The 20851-nt window shown below is 41.0% G+C and overlaps 1 protein-coding gene across 5 annotated transcripts in view; it reads left to right on the top strand.

The window, feature by feature from the left end:
- The window catches only part of DUSP16 (dual specificity phosphatase 16), a 63445-nt gene that overhangs the window by 14215 nt on the left and 28379 nt on the right, over positions 1-20851 (top strand). For 2 of the 5 annotated variants that reach the window (XM_038155121.1, XM_038155119.1), the window contains exons 2-3: positions 14139-14216; positions 20166-20760. In XM_038155121.1, coding sequence (XP_038011049.1) covers positions 20530-20760 — 231 coding nt within the window. In that variant the 5' untranslated portion in view covers positions 14139-14216; positions 20166-20529. Of the gene's footprint in view, positions 1-10780; positions 10885-14138; positions 14217-20165; positions 20761-20851 lie in introns of all 5 variants that reach the window. The other 3 variants (XM_038155120.1, XM_038155124.1, XM_038155122.1) reach the window with 3 other exon arrangements.

Here is a 20851-nt window from a genome sequence, read left to right on the forward strand (position 1 = left end):
GTTTAGTTTGTGGGAATTGCAAGAGCTCTGATGTTTTTCTGAATTAAAGATGCCAGATTCGTAGTGATTTCTTCCTCCTTCCTGTTGTTCCTCCCCTCCTCCCCTGATGGACTCTCTTGGGAGTTGGTTTGTTCTCATTTTCCCTTAGGAGAAGACGTTACCTCATCAGTCCTCATGGCAACTTATGGTTCCTTGTGTTCCTTGAGTTGACTTCAGTGCCCTTTCACCAATGGACCTAAGGAAGGCTGCGCTACAGTGGAGCAGTAGAGTGCACTCTCTGCTTCTGTGTCAGCTGTGTTCATTTCATTTTCCTTCTGGATAGGTTTCCATTTTGAGATACACTCTGTCTGGAATGACACAGCATCTCTGCAGCCACAAAATTGTTATGAAACGCTGAACACAGAGACCTTGCTATCAAAATACTTGTTTCTTCATCTTGTTTTGATCACTGTTGTGAAATGAAATGATTAAGAAGTTCTGCTCCAAAAGTAGAGAAAAGGTATTGGAGCTTGCATCTTTTTTGTGCAAAATAATGCTGTCTTGAGACCCAATTATTCAAAAACAAGTTGTAATGAAAATATCCTAAAATCCTCAGCTTTAGCTTGGTTGTATCAAATACTTGGTAAAACTCCAAAGTGGTAAATAACTTGGTTATTTTCTTTGTGGAGTACTAATCTTGTTTGCTTTGGCATGTAAAACCAAAGACACAGCTTATTTTTACTTAGTGTACACTTTTTTAGAGTATCCCTTCCATACAGTATTAAAGAGATTTATTACAGACCCCAGGAAGCCAGTCACAGACCATGGACTGCTCTGTTTGGTGGTCTCAGAGGCAAAGTGTTCACCTAGGCAGTTCTGGTCAGCACAAATAGTCTTAGTACTGATGCCAAAGTCCTTGTAGACAGTTCAGCAAATAATGGTTTGGAGGGAGTGTGACAGAGGTGACAGTCTCATGCTGTTTTATATAGCTTAAGAAGAAAATAAAGATGCATCTGGTCTAAGAACAAGTCTAAAAAATTACATTTGCTGAAGTGTGTAGGTGTGAGCAGCACAGTTAAGGCAAAAAGAAACACTACTGTGCTACTAGAGAAGAAATCATGTGCCTAGGCGAGCATCTCTCATCCTTCTGTGTGGTTTGAAGTGTCTTAGGATGAAGCAGAAAAATGAGAAGAACTCTGACTTAAATGTAGAAGTCTGGGGGAAAATCCATCACATAAAATGGTGTAAGAGAAGAAAACTGAAAAAGGGGAACCTGTTGGCTGTAGCAGGTAGCTGAATTCCTTCAGGAGGGTACTGGAAATTTTTTGGAACGTGCACTGACTTGACTTGAAGGTGAAACCATTACCTGGTGTTGCATTTTTCAAGACTGGCCATCAGTTAATCATGTTTTCTTTCTGTCACTGCTTTTATTGCAATGTGTGGTGGTTAAAATCCAGGAGAAAGTGTCATGACATCTTAAGTTGACTGTCTTTTCAGTTACTTCTGTTAAAAGCAAGAATTTATTTTTGTTGATGATGCCAACAGTTCACATGCACAAGATGACATTTTCAAAGTAAGTCTTTAACAAATAAACCCCATTTTTTCTCTAACTTCTAGTGTAAATACCTGTCTTTCTGCTTTTTTTCTTGAGACTGTATTACAAGCAATACTGGTTTTCTTAATGTGTGATTAGGTTTGCTGCGGAGGTTTTAACAGAGCCAAATTTTGAGACAGCCAGTCTAAGATGAGATGAGCTGTCAAGGTGATTGGTTTACACCCGATGGTTCCTGACAATCCCTAAAACATTTCATGTAAACTTGTTTCTTCTCTATCAGGACAAATCCCTTGACCACTGTTGTTGCTGTGTTATCTTGGGAACTTAGTGCACATGGTGTGTGTTGAATGGAGATTTATTTTCAGGGTGTTGATGTTCTTAAAAAAACTCAAAGCTACAACAAATGGCCAAGTCTTCTGATTGAACTTTCAGATCTGACTGTGTCTTTTTGAGTGCTAATATGTCATCCTGGGTGTTCACTGAACTGTTTGTATATGATGCCACAGATTTATTTATCTCTTAATGAGGATGTCAACCTCAAACAACGAAGCTAAATTTATAGTTTTATAGCAGATCAAATAACTCCTCTGGATTCAAAAATTAAAATCAAATCACAGTTGATCATGATGACAATATAAATAGGGTAACAAAATTACCAGACCTTCCAGGAGGCTTAATCTCTTGTTCTTTATGGTTTAGTTGAAATCTGTGAATCATAAAAGGTGGCCCAGTGTTGCTCTTCTCCTTCATAATTATTTAACTTTAAGGTTTTCTTAATTGTTGTGAGACAATCAAAAGATGCCTATCTCAGCAAACCTGATGGCACTGTTTCCTCCAGGCTGCTCTCTCTGTGGAGTTTCAAATGCTTCTGCCATGGTGGATGCATCACCATTCCTGCTTGGGGCATCAGTAGTCTAGAGGTGGATTTTGCAATTTTGTCTGTGTCTGAAACTGCTGGTAACCTAATTGCTGGGTTCAGACAGGGAACTTGCTCCTTAGAAAAGCTTTCTCAGGGATAGACCTGCATGCATTTGAATGTCTGAAAAACCCAGAGGTGGGGTAGAGTACCATGGGAATTGCCTTTAGCCTTGCTGGATGGATATACAGCCTGTGAAAGGCCTGAGGAGAATTTGACCGTGCTTTAAAAATACAAAAAGAAGGCACCCATTTTTAAATTCTTAGTCTGGTTCTCTGTGACCATTTATCCCTAAAAAGAAACATGAGTTCCAAGTCAAATCTTTCACTTTATGTCAGTTGTTCACCAAAAGAATTTTGGATATGACTACGATATTTTCGAGCTAGTCATCTTAAAAGAAACTTACCTGGACTATTCATTGCCCATCTGGGAGCCACTGCTTTAAGTCGTAGGTGTTACATGCAGTAGTAGGTGCCAAGTGTAGTGGAGCAGGGCATTTTACTGCACATCTCTATCTTTGTTGAGTTGGGACAGGGTGAGTGTTTTTTCACGTGTTCTTCTTGGAGCTGGGGAAATTCGTCTATTTATTCCTTTTGGAAGAAAGACCTCAAATGCTTTTAAGCAGCTCATGCAGAGAAGGATCCTGCTTTTTCTGTGGTTACAAGCTCAGGTGCTGGTAGCAAGGGTATTTTTATTGGGCAGGCAGAGAGAGAAGCTGATGTTCCTGGGTAGATCTGTGCTACTTAAATTGCTATCTGAACTAGGGCAGTTTGCCTGGGGAGTCCTTTTCTTGTTTGAGAGGGGCTAAAGGTACAGCAAGATACAGTTTCTTCTCTGCTGCTTTCTTCATACTAGTCTACCTGAAGCAGAGTTGCTCTGGCTCTAAAATTGTCATTAAGCTTCCTAGGAATACTTTTATTAAGTGTAATTGCCTGTATAGGTTGACAAGATTAGCAAAGCATGGAGAGCACTTGCTACTGTTAGTTTTTTCTTTTAATGACAAAGTTTTTTTGGATTTGGCACAGTCTGTCTGCTGCAAACTCCTGAAGTAAAAAAAGTGAGGGCTTGGCAAGCAGCACAGCTCCAGCAGGAGGATGTTTGGGCCAAGGACTCCTAGCCAAGCTCTTACCTTTTCACATAAGATTTTCTTTAACGGGAATGCAAAGGAGATGGGACTGTGGTTAAATAATTACTCCTTGATTGAGGGAACAGCCCTGAGGGAGGTGCTCATGTAATGAGCGTCCCTATTGTGCTGTGTAAGAACAAAGATGCTGTGCCGAGACTGTGAGCAATCATCACGCTGGAGCTGGCTCATACCTGACTCTACAGACCTGTGCTGAAAGGCACTATTGACTTCAATTTTACCTCAAACACACCAAAAACCCATGGCAGTCCAGCATGTGGGACAATACTGTACTTCAGACTGTGCAGCAGGACTTTGGACCTTCATGCCCAGGCACCATCCATTTGTACCAGTGGAGTGGGAATTCTGTGTGGCCAAGTTCCCTTTTCCCATCCAAGCAATGCATACTTTGTTTAAAACCAAAGGTATATCCTGGGGAATACTGTACGTTTCACAGATTATGATCTGGTGGCTGGGTTGATCTTCTTGGAGCACTAGGGTATTTTTCCTCTCCTTCAGCATACTTCTCACTCAATTCCATATGCAGCCCCTGCTGTCTGCAGCAGCCTGTTTGTGTTGCCTGTACAGGCAACCTGTTTGTGCTGGTGGCAAGTTTATTTTCCATTCCTTACACTCTTTGTGTGTCTGAGCAGGAGTAATAACAGAAGCTTAGAGATCTCTGCTTTGTCCAGTGTTTGGTACTGTAATGGACACGGCACTCTGGGATGTTGCGGCTGGAGATGCTCAGCCTAGTCCATCTGCCCTGCACTGTGGATTGGCAAGGAGGAAAGGTTTAGCTTGGGTATGTAAAGCTCTCTAGCTGTGCCATGAGGTGAGCTTGCACAAATAAACTCTCCTTTTTATCAAGGCTGGCTTGAGCACTACACTGGTGGTTTGGCTCAGAGGTAGCTCATGAGTCTTAGGTTTAAGCATCTCCCCTGCATGCTGTCCCTACACCGAAGCATGCATGGAATATCAGAGTAATTTAGCTGCCAAACCATTACAAAAACCTCTCAAACCTGCAGCCTCTTGCTTTTTCACTAAAATTCATGGATATGGCCTTAAGCATACCTTTGATATCAGGTGGTCTCCCTGCCAAACCTAAAGCTGATTCTCAGTAAGGTCTTATGTGGTTATGCTTTCAATAGAGTGCCAGAAAGCTAAAGCTTGGCAAGACTGTGCTTTAAGCTGATGGTGAGAATAAGTTTAGGAAGAATGTTTAGTCCTGGATAGGCATTGTAGCCTAGAAACATTTTCTTCTAGAACTAAGTCATAGGTTTTATTTATTTTGCCTCTTCCAAGGCAGTCTAATCTACATTAAAACATAGATGTTCTAAAGAATTATTTGGATTTGTGCTTGATCTTTCCCATCTCCCAGGTTGTGGATTACTTGCCTTTGGAAGTACATGCCCCAGGCATTCCTGCTCTGACTTGAGCCCAGTGGTGAGGCTGCAGAGGAAGAAGCCTGAAGAGGGTGGGAGGAGCCCTTCTCCTTCCCCCCTTTCCTGGTGACCTCCGCTTCTGTGCGTGCGCTCAGCTCTCTTCCTGCACGTTCGGACCCGTGCTAGAATCCTATCAGAGAGGGCAGTTGCAGTCAGGGATGAAGTCTTTGCTGGAAAAAGTTTCTCACCTTAGTCTGCACAGTGTCTTTTGGTGTTTATTAGTAGGAATTGGCTCCTTTTACTCTGTGGTTCAAAGCACCAGGGTTAATCTTTTCACGCCACTTGGTATTCCTGTGGAGAGCCTAACTGCACACGCCATTCCCAGGGGCAAACCGGCTCCAGATAACATTTCTTTGCAATTCAAATAAAGTTCAAAAAATGAGCAGAATGACCCCAGGTAACAAACGCATCAACTACATCTATCTCTGTCATGACTTTATAAAGGTAAATGTGCTTAATCTCCCCTGCTATCTTTGTCAAATATGCGTAATCTCACCTGCTGTCTTTGTCACTGCTACCTAAATCAGCTTGGAACTCCAGCAGAAGAAAATTTGTTTTACTTTAAAACACCCAAGTTACTGTTTCCTCATTGTATTGCAGGATGAAATTTCTAGTTCTAGAATTTTGATTAATGCACTGTATTTTAAGTTGTATCTGGAAATGGTCAAAGTTTTGCAGTAACCTGGAGAACATTTTAAAGGAAAGTAATTTTCATATGGTGTTTTTTTTGAGGGCTTTTATTTGTTTGGGTGGATTCTTGTTTGTTTCATTTTTTCAGAAAATACAAACATTTTCATATTTTCAAACAGGCTACAAGAAGGGTTTGTAAGGAGATTTTTTTCACTTTCGACTGACTTATTTGGAGAAGACAGGCAAGGCTTCAGGAACACAAACTTCACTTAAATCTTGAAAAAAACCCAGTGAATATAAAGCTAGGTCAAGTGTCAGTTAATAGCAATAAACAACTTTATAATCCAGGGAAAAGTTTGTTTATGGGAAAAATCTACAAAAAATCTAGTAACTTCATGATGACTCCAGGATTTTCTTGTCTTGGTATCAACTCCAAGAATTTGGGTGGGGAGAGTGTTCTTTCTTTGAGGTTATCTTTTAGGTTTCTTTCTGTCTTTTATCACATATTTCCAGTGGTGTGACTTCAGCCAGACAGTTTCCATAAGAATATGATTCACTGTGTAATTTATTACATGCTTCGGGATGTGCTTTGGACTTCTTTTCCTGTTTGGGAAGAGGGGCAGGCTGGATGTGGAGATGTGTTGGAAGCCTTGGCTGCAGTTTCTGTGTCACGGTTTGGTTCTGTTTCACGTCAGTGGATGTGAGGAAGGGCTTGTGCATTCTGGAGTTCATGCCCTCCCTCTCCTTATCACTTCATATTAACCTCTCTCATAAAAGATATCACCTCTCCCCGCAAGACTTGCCTTTCCTGTATCCTTGGGCACTTGCAGATGCAGCAGGAACAGCGGGGATCTGTTGGATATGCAGTTCTTGTGGACCACATCTGTTTCTTTTCTTTCATAAAGTACCTGGGATTTACTGTGGTGCTGGAAATGACTCTGGGTTGATGTGCCCTTTCCTGAGACAGAGTGGCATGCATTTCTAAGGATGTTAAGGGTTCATGCAATAGCATTGTTGCATGATTATGTAATACAGGTTTGAACATACTGACATGATATTTTAAAATTTACAAAAAAAACCAAAATAAAAATGTCTGTATGAGTTGTGAACACAACCTCATGAATGAGAGTGGGAGAGCCTGGGCCAGCATTACATCTCTCATAGCATAGCCCCAAGAGAAATGCTTTAGCAGCATAAAAATGGCCACTTTTTCCTCTTTTCCTTCTGCTCCAGCTTAGTGTATATAGGTAAAGTCTCTGCAGTGGGAAACAGAGGCTGTGTGCATCTTCACTGCAGTCAATGTTTAGTATAGCTATTTAGTGACAGGCACAAACTTGAGTCAAATGGTGAGAGTTGGGATTGCTAAGAACAAACTTGCAGGTGACCATTTTTAAACAGTGATCTGGTTTGTGGGGTTTTTTTAACCTACCATTGTATTTCTAGAGGGCTTTCCTTTACTCTCACCTAAGAATTTTTGTGCCCTCGTCTTTAGAGGATATTCCCACAAAAACCTGATTGTGCCTATTTGGGAGAATGTTCCCTGTTCAACCTGGCCTTGGACACTTCCAGGGATGGGGCAGCCACAGCTTCTCTGGGCACCCTGTGCCAGGGCCTCACCACCTTGAACGGGAAGATTTTCTATTTCTTCTTATTATCTAATCTAAACCTATTCCCTTTCAGTTTCAAGCCATTCTTTCTTGTACTATTTTACTTGCCCTTGTAAAAAGCCCTTCCCTGACTTATTGTAGGCCCCCTTTAATTATTGAAATGATTGAGCTGAATTAGTTAAAAACACCTGTTTCCCACACATTTTAGTGAGTGGTTCTCTTCTGGATGTTGTGAGGAAGGTGAGGTCTGAAATGGTAACCGAATACAGACACATATTCCTAAACTTCTAGTTAGTAAAGTTAGAGAAAATAAAAAAAAAATAGAAAAGGAAGAAAAAAACCCCCAAACTGTGCAGTATTTGACGGGAAGCAAGTGCAACTGCCTTGAAACTGGAGTGGCATGCCTGAGTCAGTGAAGTATGAGCTAAGAACCTGGCAGAAGCCTTTTGCACAAAGGAAGGTTGAGAGAGTCTCTCAGGAAGCCTGTGCTCTGCTAAATGTGGCATGTTTGAACATGAGACTGACATCATCGTGAGTTCATAGTAGTGAAAGAACAAAGTATCAGCCACAAATTAGACTGACCTAATTTTTAAGTCACTTATAAAAACTTAATAGCACAGTATCTTGCTTGTGCAAGCTGTTTATTTCTATCCCAACCTCTGACTACTTCAATTAAACTGCAAGTTAACCCTCTAAACTGTTAAAGGAGTTGTTCAGGAAGGTGGGGGGGCAGGGGGTGTTTGAGGGGTGCTGCAGACTTCCTTCCTTGGCTCTTTTTCTACTCTGACCTCAGTTTTCCCATAAAGGAAGTGATTAAGGACCACCCATCGCATACCTTCATCCTTCAGGATCAGTTTCTGGAGGTAAAAACCTCAGGACTGCTACCAAATCCCAACTCGTTCTTATTGGCTGCTCGCATGCAGACTGGAAGTCTGTCTGCAAATTGCCAGAACACGTGCCAACGGTATCAGCAGGAGTTTATGTAGAATGAGTAAGCTATTATAAAACCAATCAGTATCATTTATTGATGTATCTGTGATTGTTGACAAGGAACCAATGCTTTTTCCGTTGCTGAATACTTAGGAAATAGAAGGATCTTGCAGTTTGCAGATGATAAACTTCTTTCCAAGTATTTTAGTTGGCTCTGCATGCCCTGAAGTTGATCCATTCTGTTGATGTATTACTTCAGTTTTTGCAGAAATTTTATAAGCTTTCCAAGCTTGGGATTACTTCGACAACAGTCAGTGCCTTTCCAGTTGCTTTTTAAAGGACTGTAAAACAAGACACCTCAACAGATTCTGAAGAAATGTAGCATTTATAGTTTTGTACAGGGCTGTGCATACATATAAGCACACATCAAATAATACGGGTGTATTTTAAGGGAGCATATTTCATTTCTCTTTGATATTCAAAATTCTGTTATAAACCAGAAAGGTTGTTATAAACATTTCTTGCTGACCCTGGTCCTTGAGTAAGATGCCTATCAGATAATAACAATGTGATTTACTCCCTTGGTTTGGTATTGTGCATTTTTTCCCTTCAAAATTACAAAAGTCCTGGTCCCTTTTGGTTCTTGCCCACTACATAAAACGGTGGTCACATTTCATCAGTTGTTCTTAAGGGGATTTCTGTATTTCTTGGTTAGGTCACTTTTCATCCTCTACATCAGGCAGGAGCACCTGAAGGGAACCTACAAGAGATGTTACACGGGCATGGAGTGATAGGACAAGGGGAAATGGCTTCAAGCTGACAGAGAGCAGGGTGGGTTTAGGTACTGGGAAGAAATTCTTCCTTGTGAGGTTGGTGAGGCCCTGGCACAGGTTGCCCTGGCACAGAGAAGCTGGGACTGCCCCATCTCTGGATGTGTTCAAGGCCAGGCTGGGCAGGGCTTGAAGCAACCTGGGACAGTGGAAGGTGTCTCTGCCCATGGCAGGAGGGTTGAACTGAAATGGACTTTCAAGGTCCCTTCCAACCCAAGCCATTCTTTGACTCTGTGATTCTACTTCAGTGGTAATGTTTGTAGTGATGCAAGAAGCACAGCTGGGGAAGAGAAGTCACCCTCTGCCCTCCTTCTCCCATTGTACAGATGTTCTCTTTTTAGCCATGTGGTTGCCATGTTGGAAATGCGACTTTGGAACCGCTGCAGGCCTGGTATAACCTGATTCAAATTCAAAGAAGCATTTGGGATCCTTTGGGAAAGACACACCAGACCATGTGACTGGGTTCATAGCTCAGTGAGGTACCATGACTCTTGCTTTTATTCCCAGCTGAGGCCCTGTTGGTACCCTCTTGTCAATTGAATTAATATTTGAAAGCAATTTTAATAAGCAAGCCATCATAATTACCTTTGTGGGTACAAATTAGGTATGAAAACATGTTCTGTTCCCAGAGTGTGAGCTGTCAGTAGTCTTACACCACGGTGAGAGATTTGAGTCACCATCATCTGGATCTAAGGGTTTGTTAATTTGTTTTCTGTGCTTCAGCTGCAATTCAGCCATCACTCCATATCGTAGCCTGAACCGCTCAGTGCTCTGAACAGCCCAGAATGTTAGCAGGATTACTGCAGCTGTTTAATTTCTGGGAATGTATAACGACTTGATTTATTTCTCCCTGTTAATTGCGAGCCGTTGCTGTACAGCGTATTCCTCAAAGTTTCCTTTTCTACTCCCACTTGAAGATAGCTGGGCTGGCCCATGTTTGTGGACTCGCTGTTTTCCGGCATCTATTCTGTTTCCTTGCCATGTAAATGTCGTTTAAGGAGAACCCAATTAAATTTAACTGCTGTAATGAGTAGGACTGAGCTTATATATGTGTAATGTCAGTGTTTTATTTGGCCCAGCCTCCCTTCTGAAGATGCTTCTGCGTGCTTTTATCACAATGTAGCATACACTGGTGGTAATATTAATTTTGTATAGAGCATGCAGAGGGCTTTAAAATGAGTTTGACAACAGACTTAATTAACACTTTTATTAGGTTTTTTTTAAACTTCTAGATATTTCCCTGTACAGCTGACAGGACATGCATGCAGCGCAGTGCAGCACCGTGTTTTCAGACACAAGCAGGAAGAAACAAAGTATTAATGTTGACAGTTTAAAAAAAAAAAATTCCTTTCAAACTTTCTCATGCCCTGATGTGAAGGGGTTGAATGTGCATGTTGCCTTCCGGGAGAACTGGTGTCATTTCCTCAAATGGGTGAAAGACCAGAACGTTTTAACCCACGCTGTTCCATACCATGCAAGCAGTTTACAAGTCTCTGTTCTTAAAGGAGATTGACTCATTTGAGTCATTCAGTTTAATTTAAGAGAAGAGTCAATAAAAAGTCTGCTGCAAGAAATTCATCCCTGCCTTGCCCAGAAGCTATTCTGATTAATTTCCCCAATAGAATTGCCATCATTATCCTCTGTCTTTAATCCATCCTAGTCCTTGTTTGATGGTTTCAGATCCACCTTCTGTTTTTATCATACAGTGACCACGAAGTAGATCAGAGTTACCCTTTCTTAAATCTAGTTTTTGGTTCCTTATTTGCAGGGCCATATTATTTGGATGTCTCGTTCTCATTAGGCAGAATGCCTTATGTTTAAAAGTTAACCACTGTCTGAAGACTCTGAGATCCCATCTTACCCTCTTGCCTGGTAAGCCTTTTAAAGAAGTAGCATGGACTATTGTAACAGCTGTGCTTGATGTTTATTTAGCACTACTCTTCAGAGCACTTCTCTTTTTAATCTGTTTCTCAGCAAAAAGATGACCATGCAAAATACAGATGACCATGTGTTGGTCTGCAGAGCTGCAGAACAGGTGATTCAGAACGGGCAGCTTGTGTAGGAGATGAAACCTAGGTGTCGTGAAAGATGCTGCTGTAAAACACCAGTGTCATACAAATAGCAAAGATATGCTGGAATTGCAACAGCTTGAAGATTTATGAATTAGTTCAACACCTTAAGTTTTTCATTGTGTTACTTTGTTTTCTTTGTGCCTTTGAAAGCTACCATACAGGTGCTGGTAGAGGGTGGCAGGTATGGACAATTGGTCACAATTACACAATCAATCTTTGCCATTTGGTGTACAGAGCCAAAGTAGCACTTGTGATGTGTTTTGTAGGGATAGGCAGTTGCCATTCAGTTGTCCTTCAGTTCAGTTGTCTTTCAGTTTTAATTTCGTTTGTGAATTCATGTGTTACATGCTGTGGTTTTGGATTGGATCTCTTCAGACTTGGATTACATAGATAAGTGAAATAATTTTCTAACTTACTGCAAATTTTATAAATATTATACCAGATACTTCATACAGGATTAGATTTTTGGGAAAAAGAGGAAGGTGGTGATGTCCTTAGCGGGATGCTGTCACATTTGACTGCTCCATCTCTCCCTAGCTTCTCTCTTGCTCGATTCTACTCGCTCTCTGCGTGGGAGGAATGCTCTGCGTGACCCCACTGGTTGGGTTTGTTTAGCTGCAGTTTAGGGAAGGCCCTGAGCAAGAGAGGAGAAAAAAAGGCTTCAGTTTTTGATTCTGGAAAAGAGAAAAAGGTATTTAAATAAGGCCTCGAGGACTTCTTATTTGCCAGAAGTGAGTATAAAGACAAGTTTATATCCTTCTGTAACTCACCCTAATTGAAAGGATGTATATTTCTTTTTCTAAAGTCAGCAGAAAAATCCTGGCCTCTTAATGATGAAAGACTTTTTTAAAAAACTTTCTTCTAAGCACAAATAGCTGAAGTTTCCACTTTAAACTTGGGTGGCTCATTCATATTTCACTTAATAGTAATATGGTATCCTCTCTCTCTCTTCCCTTCCTTACCACCAAGACTGAAAAGGGGAGGGAGGGGGGATATAAAATGTTTCTGAAAATTACAGGAAATGTCTTTTCCTTAAACAGCTTTGCCAGGGAATTTCCAAATATGCTTAATGCTTATGGCTGAAGTTGTAGGAGTTCAGTCTTCAATCATGAGTGGATCCTGTTCTTAAAATGTGACACCTCCTTCCAGTAAACTGTGTTGAAATTGAGTACATGCATTGTTTCTCATCTGCTCTTCAGCAGAATTAATCATTCCCTGTGGTGAAATCAGGGCTCTTGGGGGCTGCTCTAAACATTTGATTAACATGTATTTATTAAAGTGGGGAAAACAGAATATAGTGTCCTGAGGTGAGAGCTGGTTAATTTGTAAGAACATCAGAGAGGTGTGGCTGGCAGAAGGAGTCATGGCCTGGCATGGATGGCACAGAGAGGCAGGTAGTGGTGAGTGTGAAGGCTACCTGACCGCTCTCAGGGGGACTTCAGGAGCTGCATGTGAGGCACTAAGGAACAAAAGGGGAGATGCTTTTTGTCTCAGGACTTTGTTTCCTTGGGCTGTCACAAGGTGGTCTCCGATCATAGGGCCCTGTCTCTAGACAGAGCCTCATCAGTGCCGAGCATTAGTTTAGTGTTCATTTCTGGGATGAGATTATAAAGAGGGATAGCAACAAGTACGAAGAGTAGGTTGTGTTTTCTCTTTGTTCTCTATTGCCTTCTGCCAGGCTTTAACCACTGAATTATGGAAAGGAGCAAGGGAGGTCTGCAGAGCCTCTTCCTGAGGCTCAGAAAGAAATGAAAATCTGGAGCAGGCAGAGGGGGGAAAAGGACCCAGCCCAATTTGAACAGATCTTCTGATCCAGCTCTCTGCCCCGCTGCTCATGCATACATATCCCTACATACTAATGATGGAAGAGAGAGGATCTCCAGCCTGGGTCCTTCCAGGGAAAAACACAGGGTCCCAGTCAAGAGATGACCCTAGTGAGCAAAGCCTGTTCTGGGTTGTAACCTCAGTATTGTCTGAAGGGTTCTCACCCCATGTTCTACTGCTGCCATTTGCCTAAAGACAGAGAGGTGATTGATCCCTGTAGTTCTTTTCCTTGTGGGATGCTGTGGGCTTTCAGGCTGCTCACCATAACATGCCCAGCCCTTTGCTGGGGTGGCTCTTCTCAGTTGTCATATCCTTTACTCCGTGCTTCAGGGCCACTCCTGGATCTCACAGCAAGGCACTGCTTGGCAATAATTTATTGTCATGGTTTACATCACAGTGATTAAGGGAAGCTGTCATCTCTTGGCAGCCATGATTGATTCAAATCAGGGGTTTAGCTGCCCAGGAAACAGTTTGGAACTGATACTGATGTGTTTATCTTTGCTTCCTTGTGTAAAAGTTGTAATTTAATTTGTTCCTGTTGGAACAGCAGGTGCTTTGGGTAGAAGTTGTATGGGTATGACTGTGTGGAATGATTGGTGACACTAGTGTTACCAGTTTCCAGTGCTGGCTTTTTTAGAGTGTGGGGAGGTGGGCTTAATTACACAAATGTCCTGATTCATTGGTCTCTGTCCATGCAAAATACAGCTGTATTCACACTTACTTGTGGCAATCTTTCACATTAATAGGTACTGATCAAGAGACTGTGAATTTGTTTAATTCCGTGCAAATACATCACCTTTAATGCTGAGTTGTACATTGGTTTTCTAGCAGTGAGTTGTGTCAAAGAGTTTGGAAGGCTATCACTGGTTTTTTTTTGTTTGTTGGAGTTTTTAAAAGCATCTCCATTAAAAAAAAAATTTAAATTCAAGATAGTAGAGGGACTTGCTGTGGTGGGTTTTTCTCTTTTCTTTTAGAAAATCAGTGTAGCATAACTTTCTATTTTGGACCCATTCCATGTAAATGAATGCCAGCATTCATAAATAACTTCTCACCTAGGTTTTCATGTGTTTGGGGGAGTTGTACAGCAAATGACTGCACTGAAAGTGTAAAATCCATTTCCTGGTTTGGGTTGGGAGGTGTTTGTCTGGGTTTTTTTGGTGTTTTTTTTTAATCTTGTAATAAGGATTTTATTACTGTTATTATTAATATTATTATTTTTCCTGTGTTTAGGTAATTCCTTCTGCTGGCCTTTGTATGTGGACCACCTTCTGTCCTGTTCAGGCCATATAAATTGTGACTTAAATGTAGGTGAGTAACAGCTTTTGACATGAAATAATAATAAATTAATAAAAAATTCATACTCCAAAATTTTCCATTGCTTTGACTTGGAGGTCATCGAGGGAGAACTATTATTTTAAATCCATTGACTCTTTTCCTGGTTTTTTAGTGTCCCAGGCAATAGGAACCTAAAAATGTAATGTATTATAGTATATGTTTGAAGCAGATTAAATAATCTTTCGTTCTGGTTGCCACAGACCTATATGCTGTGAACCTGCAGTGAAAAAGTATTTTGAAATGGAAAGAGCTTCTCGCTCAATTGGGTGGAGAGGGGAATCCCCAGATTAAGTCTGAGTGTCATTTGAGCAGAGTGATGTAACACATCAACAGCATGTTCTAATGCTTCCCATGAGGCCACGTTCTGCCAGTCAGGTTTCCCTGTGGTCACATTTAATAAATGTTTATTGTTTCACTGGGAATGTGAGAGAGATTGGCTCCTTGGTAAAATCAAGTGATGATAACCTGGCTTATTGCTTAGAGATGGTGATGGTGCCTGGATGCTATCTGCAAGAACATTGCAGATGTTTGAGAGCTATGCTGAGTAGGTCAGCAAAGTGTGGTCGTTTGGTGTGTTTTTCGGTTTTATTTTGAAATAATATAATGTATTATTTCAAATATGATTATTTGTGTGACAGGAAATATCTGTTATCTAAATGGAAGGCCCATTCCTCTTGCTTAGCCCAGCTGTCTCAGAGTGTCAGTGGTAAAAATGTTGCTAGACATTTTCAAATGGTGTAGACATAGAGTGAGCTTAAAGATCTTCAGTGAACATCTTTTATGCAGTGTATTTGTGGGAAGCTGATTTCCTTTCTGGCTTTCTCTGTGTCTGTTTTCACATTGGTGAGCACAAAAATGTAGGGAGACTTTTCTTTAGAACTTTAATCAAAGTTGAGTGATTAGTCAAGCAGGATGAAGGACGAGAGTACTGAACAGAAAATCCACCTTCATCTATGTTTTTTCCAATGCATTACACTTGCCTTTCTCATGGTGGTAGAGTGTGTAATCTAAAATGCATGTGGCTGGTATTTCTACAAGGAAGAGAAAATTAACACTATGCATTGTGATTGCGTATATAGGATAAAAGTACAGGTATGTTGAAAGTAGGAGAAGAGGGAGCACCCATAGATAAGCAAAGGAAAACAGGGCAAAATTTTTTAAACTGCTTCCTTTTTATGAACATGGTACATGAGGGACATTAAAAAAATTAAAATCTATGTGTTTCTATTTAAGTGACTTTCTCTGCTACTGTCCAATCTTGCACCACAGTGAAGAGTGCTCAGAGGGTGCTGGAAACTGTCTGTTCTTCAACCTCCCTGCCAGGAAGCATAAGGAAATGATGTGTTTATGAGATAGTGACACTTATTTGAATCATCCCAAAAGGCCAAGACACCCTCATTCCCCTGAGCTGAGGGAATGACACAAGCCCTTGCTAACAGAGCTCTTTGAATTGACGAGCGTTTGTTATCTCACTCCTATGTGTTCTGCACAATGGCAGGTAATACATATGCTTCTTTAACTACTTCAGCTACTGTTTTTTCCCCAGACTTTGCACTTTATTACACAGTTGTTGATCTCTGGAATTTACTGGCTTGCTTGCTGAATTCAAAGGAAGAGCTATTCCTCACTTTCAATTAAAAATTTTATTTCCCTTGTGCTCCATAGACATTCTGTGTTTCTGAACACTGAGTAGCATCTTGAGCAAGGGTTGGACCTCTCTCAGCTGTCACTTAGTCTCTCACAGCACTGGGAAAAGGAACCATCCAGAACACAATTCATTTCCATCTTTTTGAGGCTGGTGAGGGAATGCTGTGCCTGTCATAGGTGTTGGCAGAGGGGAAAAGGTTCTTGCAGGAGTAGAAATTCACCCTGTGGTCCCTGGATCTGGGGTTCCTCTGTAATTTGTGTACACGTCTTTGTCCAGTATCTCGTGGGCTGTGGTAACAGGCTCTGGTGCTGGTGGTACTGGCACCTGCTATTGAACCACTGGCCACTCCCAGTAACACTGGAGCCAAACACCCCTTTTGTAACAGTCAGCAGTAGCTTGTGTCCTGCAGTTTGGGATGTTCTACATTTGCATGTAAATTCAGCTTTTCAGTTCTTTTACAAGGGTGCCCACCCTAAGAACCATGAAAAGGACACTAGGGGATGATAGTGTTTTTCTCATATGTACATGTGTTTGCCTGTTAAAAGTAGAAAAATATACAGTTTAAAAAACCTAACTCTGTCAGGTGTTTCAGCAGAGTCCATAAAGGCTGCCCATCAGGACCTTGTTCAGATGCTGTAAAGTGATTCTGTCAGAGTTTTGCATGACGTGGGAGCACTGCTGCAGACTCCTGACAAAGCAGGCATCAGTGACGTAGCCACACGTTTATGACAGCAAGGTTCAACTTCAAGGTTATCTTCTTACGTGAGCCAGAAGTCTTTCAGAGATTGTAGCAAGGCTTTGAGAAGCTCTTTGCTAGTTCCTTAACTGGGGTAGAATTAGAGACTCTTGTTCTGAGAGTTTTTAAAATATATTCCTAACACATCTGCCTCTCATTCCCAGAAGTATTTGAAAGATGTGTAGATGTGGAGCTTAGGGACATGGCTTAGTGGTGGACTTGGCAATGTTACTCTAACAGTTGGACTTAATGATCTTGGAGGTCTTTTCCAAACTAAATAATTCTGTGATTTTATATGAGCCAAAACCTGAGAACTCAAACAATCATCCTGTTGGGATGGAAAGGAATTGCTTGGAGTCAAAGTGATAGCAGTAGAAATTAAGGGAGTGCATACAAAATGTGAGTTATACTGACTGAAAAACCAAACACAGCCACATAACCAAATGTGTGGCACTTGCTTATTTCACTGCATCTGAACCAGTTGGGATGGGGACAGGAATCCCTGAGGCAAGAGATCCTATAAAATTAAACAAACATGTAAACATTAGTCATCCACTGTTGTTTGTGTGCAAGATAGTAGGAGGATTGTTGGTTTGGTTCTTTAAACAATCAAGAAAAGCTGTAAAGGTACTGGGCAAGTGTAGAACAGATCTTTTTCATTTCACAGTGAGTTAGATGTTTAATTTTCTTGTTTAAAAGTGCCAGTGTTACAGCTCCTCTAGAACGAGGAAGCAGCCATGCAGTGTTCCCAGTGGGTACATGAATGACCCTGTGGGAGATTCTCATGGCTCAATTATGGATCACTTTTCATAATCCTGATTTCAGCATGGAACACCCTGTGACTAGGATGGCTTCCTAGCTTTAAGGTCAGCAGCACAATGGCCTGTGTGGGGCAAAGCATTATATGACATCATTTTATGAGACACTATAATACCATTGAGATCTAAGACACAAGTAGAAAGAGAACAGTCAAGAAATTTAATTTTATCTGTTTTACAAATGCATTAGAAATTAAACAGATGTTTCCACGCCTCAAAGAAGCTGAATTATAAGAGCAGTCATGAGGAATGAGATGAGTGTTCAAGTATTTACCTAAAGCAAGAGGCTACCAATTGTTCTTGTTTAGATAGGTCCCAGGTAAGACTCCCAAACACTGACAGTTCCAGAAACTGAGAGAATTAAGAAAAACCTGTACTTCATAAAAGGTTGTTTCTCCCCAGCACAATTGAGATGTTCCTGTCAAAATAGGACTTCAGTTGCAATAACTCAAGGTGACATTACTGTTAAGTTTATTGTTTCAAACCATGGGCAGAATCCTTTCAAGGTACTTAGTATGTTAAGGTAATAGGGCTATTTTAAAGGATTCTTGACTGAAGCCCACTCGCCCTATGTTCTTTACATGCTCTTTATCCTGTCACCAGATATGACTGGTTTGAGTTCTTCACAACAGTTTTCTGAAACAAAAACTTCTGTTGTATGAAAGTGAAGGCTGAGAAAGCAAACAGTAAGCTTCTAGAAGATAAGAAGCATACACAAACTGAAAGTTGCAAATTAAAGATTAAGTATTTCTAACAGCATCCGTTTTAGAGTTCTTTCTCAGCTTTTAGAAGAGTTCTTTCTCAGCTTTTAGAGTACTTTCTCAGCTGCTATATTTTCCTGTTATTACTCGAGCTTCAAGTCAGCAATTTATCCATCAAAACAAACTGTCTAGTTCACGAACAAACTGTCTAGCTTGCAAAGGAGCTGGAGCCAATTCCCACTAGAGCCAGTGGAAAAGTTTTCATTGAGTTTAGTGGATTTGGTATCTGGCAACCTTTGATGTGAATAAAAGAGAATCAAAATTTGTCACAGGACATGTTAAGAGAAATTTTAAAAATTGCATAATACTATTTTCCTGGGGGGGAATAATTTGACATAACTATCAAGATTCCTCCTCCTCACCATCCCCCGTTGCAAAATGTCATTTTGATAATCAATTGTCTTTTGATATCTTCCTGAGACTAGTGTATAATGACTGCTCTTTGAGGGGGGGCACACCTGCCAACCAGGTTCTTTAAAACATTTAATTAAAACTTGGTATAGTATATTTTCCAGTATTTTTACTGTAGTTTAGAGCAATGTGCGTTTCACTGCTGTGTGCTTCCATTTATCTGGGCAAGCTTACCAGCACTGTCACAACAGCACTAAATCAGGACAAATGGAAGATCACATTTTGTTAACCTAATGTCTGTCTACGTGGAAGCTGGTGTTTTCTTGTATTGCCACATGAAACTCATGAAACAACTTCCAGTTTCCTCTTTTGGGTTGCTAACGTCAAGTTTGTACTTTTTGCAGAATTTATTTTGCTTAACATTGTGTAAATATAGGTTTGTACAATCTATCTAAAGAGTAAAACATCTTCAGACCTGGGACTTCCCACTGCCAAATGCAACTGGCCTGTTGGTATAACAGGACTTTTAATATAAATGTATTGATAGTTGGAATTCATTACTTCCCTTGCAATTAAGGCAAATAATAAACAAGCATTTCAACTCAAGCAGCAAGTCAACACTATAAAATCTAAGTTCAAATGTAAGCTAAATCCCCAAAGGACGTAGCCCCGTGGTGGCTCCTTTCTGAGGAGTGTTCCTACAAGGACTTGTGCCATCAGAATGTGTTTTGGGGCACTCTGAGGAGCCTAAGGGCAGCTGTGAGGCAGTGCTACGAGGAGGAGGATAAAGGTGTTGGGGTTTGACTGCTCTGCTGCTGCCACTCTCAGCTGATGTTGTTCAGATGCTGTCAGGATCTAATTTTAGAGAAATATAGTTTGTTTTAAAGATTATTTAGCATGAGTGCTGGGGGTTACACAGCTCTAGGAAGAACAGAAGAGTGCTCACTGATTTACCTTCCAGTAGTGTGAGACCTCGTCCATCTCTGGTGATTAATTAAAATAAAATGCTTGTGTCCTGATGTGGCATCTTGTCCTGGTTTCTATTCAAGCATTTTCTTCAGAGAAATGGATGTAAGTTTGGTCCTTTCTTTTGTGTAGTTCCAGTTCCCCAACTTGCAGTACTGTTTTGTGAAATATTTTCCAAGTCATTAAATTTTGAAATGTTTAATGTTTAAAATATTTTAGTGTTTTAAAAACAAATTTACTTCTTACTAAGTTGTGCAGTGCTGAAATGTGTTTAAATAGTTTTGCTATTGAAAGGAATACCATCATTCAGGGCAGCATCTCTTAATTATGTTCTAACAAAGTCTTGTGAAGAGGCAGAGCTAGTGGCAACAAAAGTCTGCAATTAAGGCAGGGTATGTTGCCTGAAATACAAGATAATTGTCCAGGCAAGATCACTGGAATGGATTCAGAGCCTGTAGTTGCCAATGCTCTCTCTAGGTGTTTGGCACATCCAGCAGAGAGGAGAACTCCTCAGGAATGTGTTTGTTCCATGTATGGCCCACTGTACAGCTAAGCCTCAGAGCTGAGTGTTTTGTTCTGCAAAGTTTCATGGCCTCATCTGGTTTGTGTTTTTTGTTTTTTTTCGTCTTCCCCTTCTTACAGGCTCTCAATCTGGTATAAAGCTGATGGGTGGGAGCAAAGGTAAAGAATGATGTAATGCAGCAGCAGCCAGAAAGCATCTTTTGTGTGAATTGTGAAATGGCTACTCCGTAGTCATCTCCCGATGAATCAGACGCGAGGGGCCGCTTTGTGGAGCCAACCCTTTGTACATCAACTGGAAGCAGGAGGAGACGCTCAGCCCAACAGCTCTTTCTGAAAATGGATTTAACTTTTCTTTTGCCAGTCACTACCAGCATGACCTCATACACTTCTAGTACAATGGTGTGGCTAAGCCTTTGAGTACACAGCCATTACATCATCGCAGCAAATTAGAGAGGGCGGTGGGGAAAGAGGCCTCGTTGTTGTCATGGCCCATGAGATGATCAGGACCCAGCTCATTGTGGCCGAGAAGTTGGTGGCTTTGCTGGAGAGTGGGACAGAGAAGCTGCTGCTGATTGATAGCCGCCCCTTTGTGGAGTACAACACCTCCCACATCCTGGATGCCATCAACATCAACTGCTCCAAGCTCATGAAGCGCAGGCTGCAGCAGGACAAAGTTTTGATCACAGAGCTCATTCAGCACTCAGCAAAACACAAGGTGGGGGTCATTTTCCTCTTATTCCTTGTATTTGTTTAAAGGAGTGGCTGGAAAGCAACTTGTAATATTTTTTTCCTTAAGTATTTAATTA

This window comes from Motacilla alba, chromosome 1A (genome assembly GCF_015832195.1).
Source record: "Motacilla alba alba isolate MOTALB_02 chromosome 1A, Motacilla_alba_V1.0_pri, whole genome shotgun sequence".
NCBI lineage: Eukaryota > Metazoa > Chordata > Aves > Passeriformes > Motacillidae > Motacilla > Motacilla alba.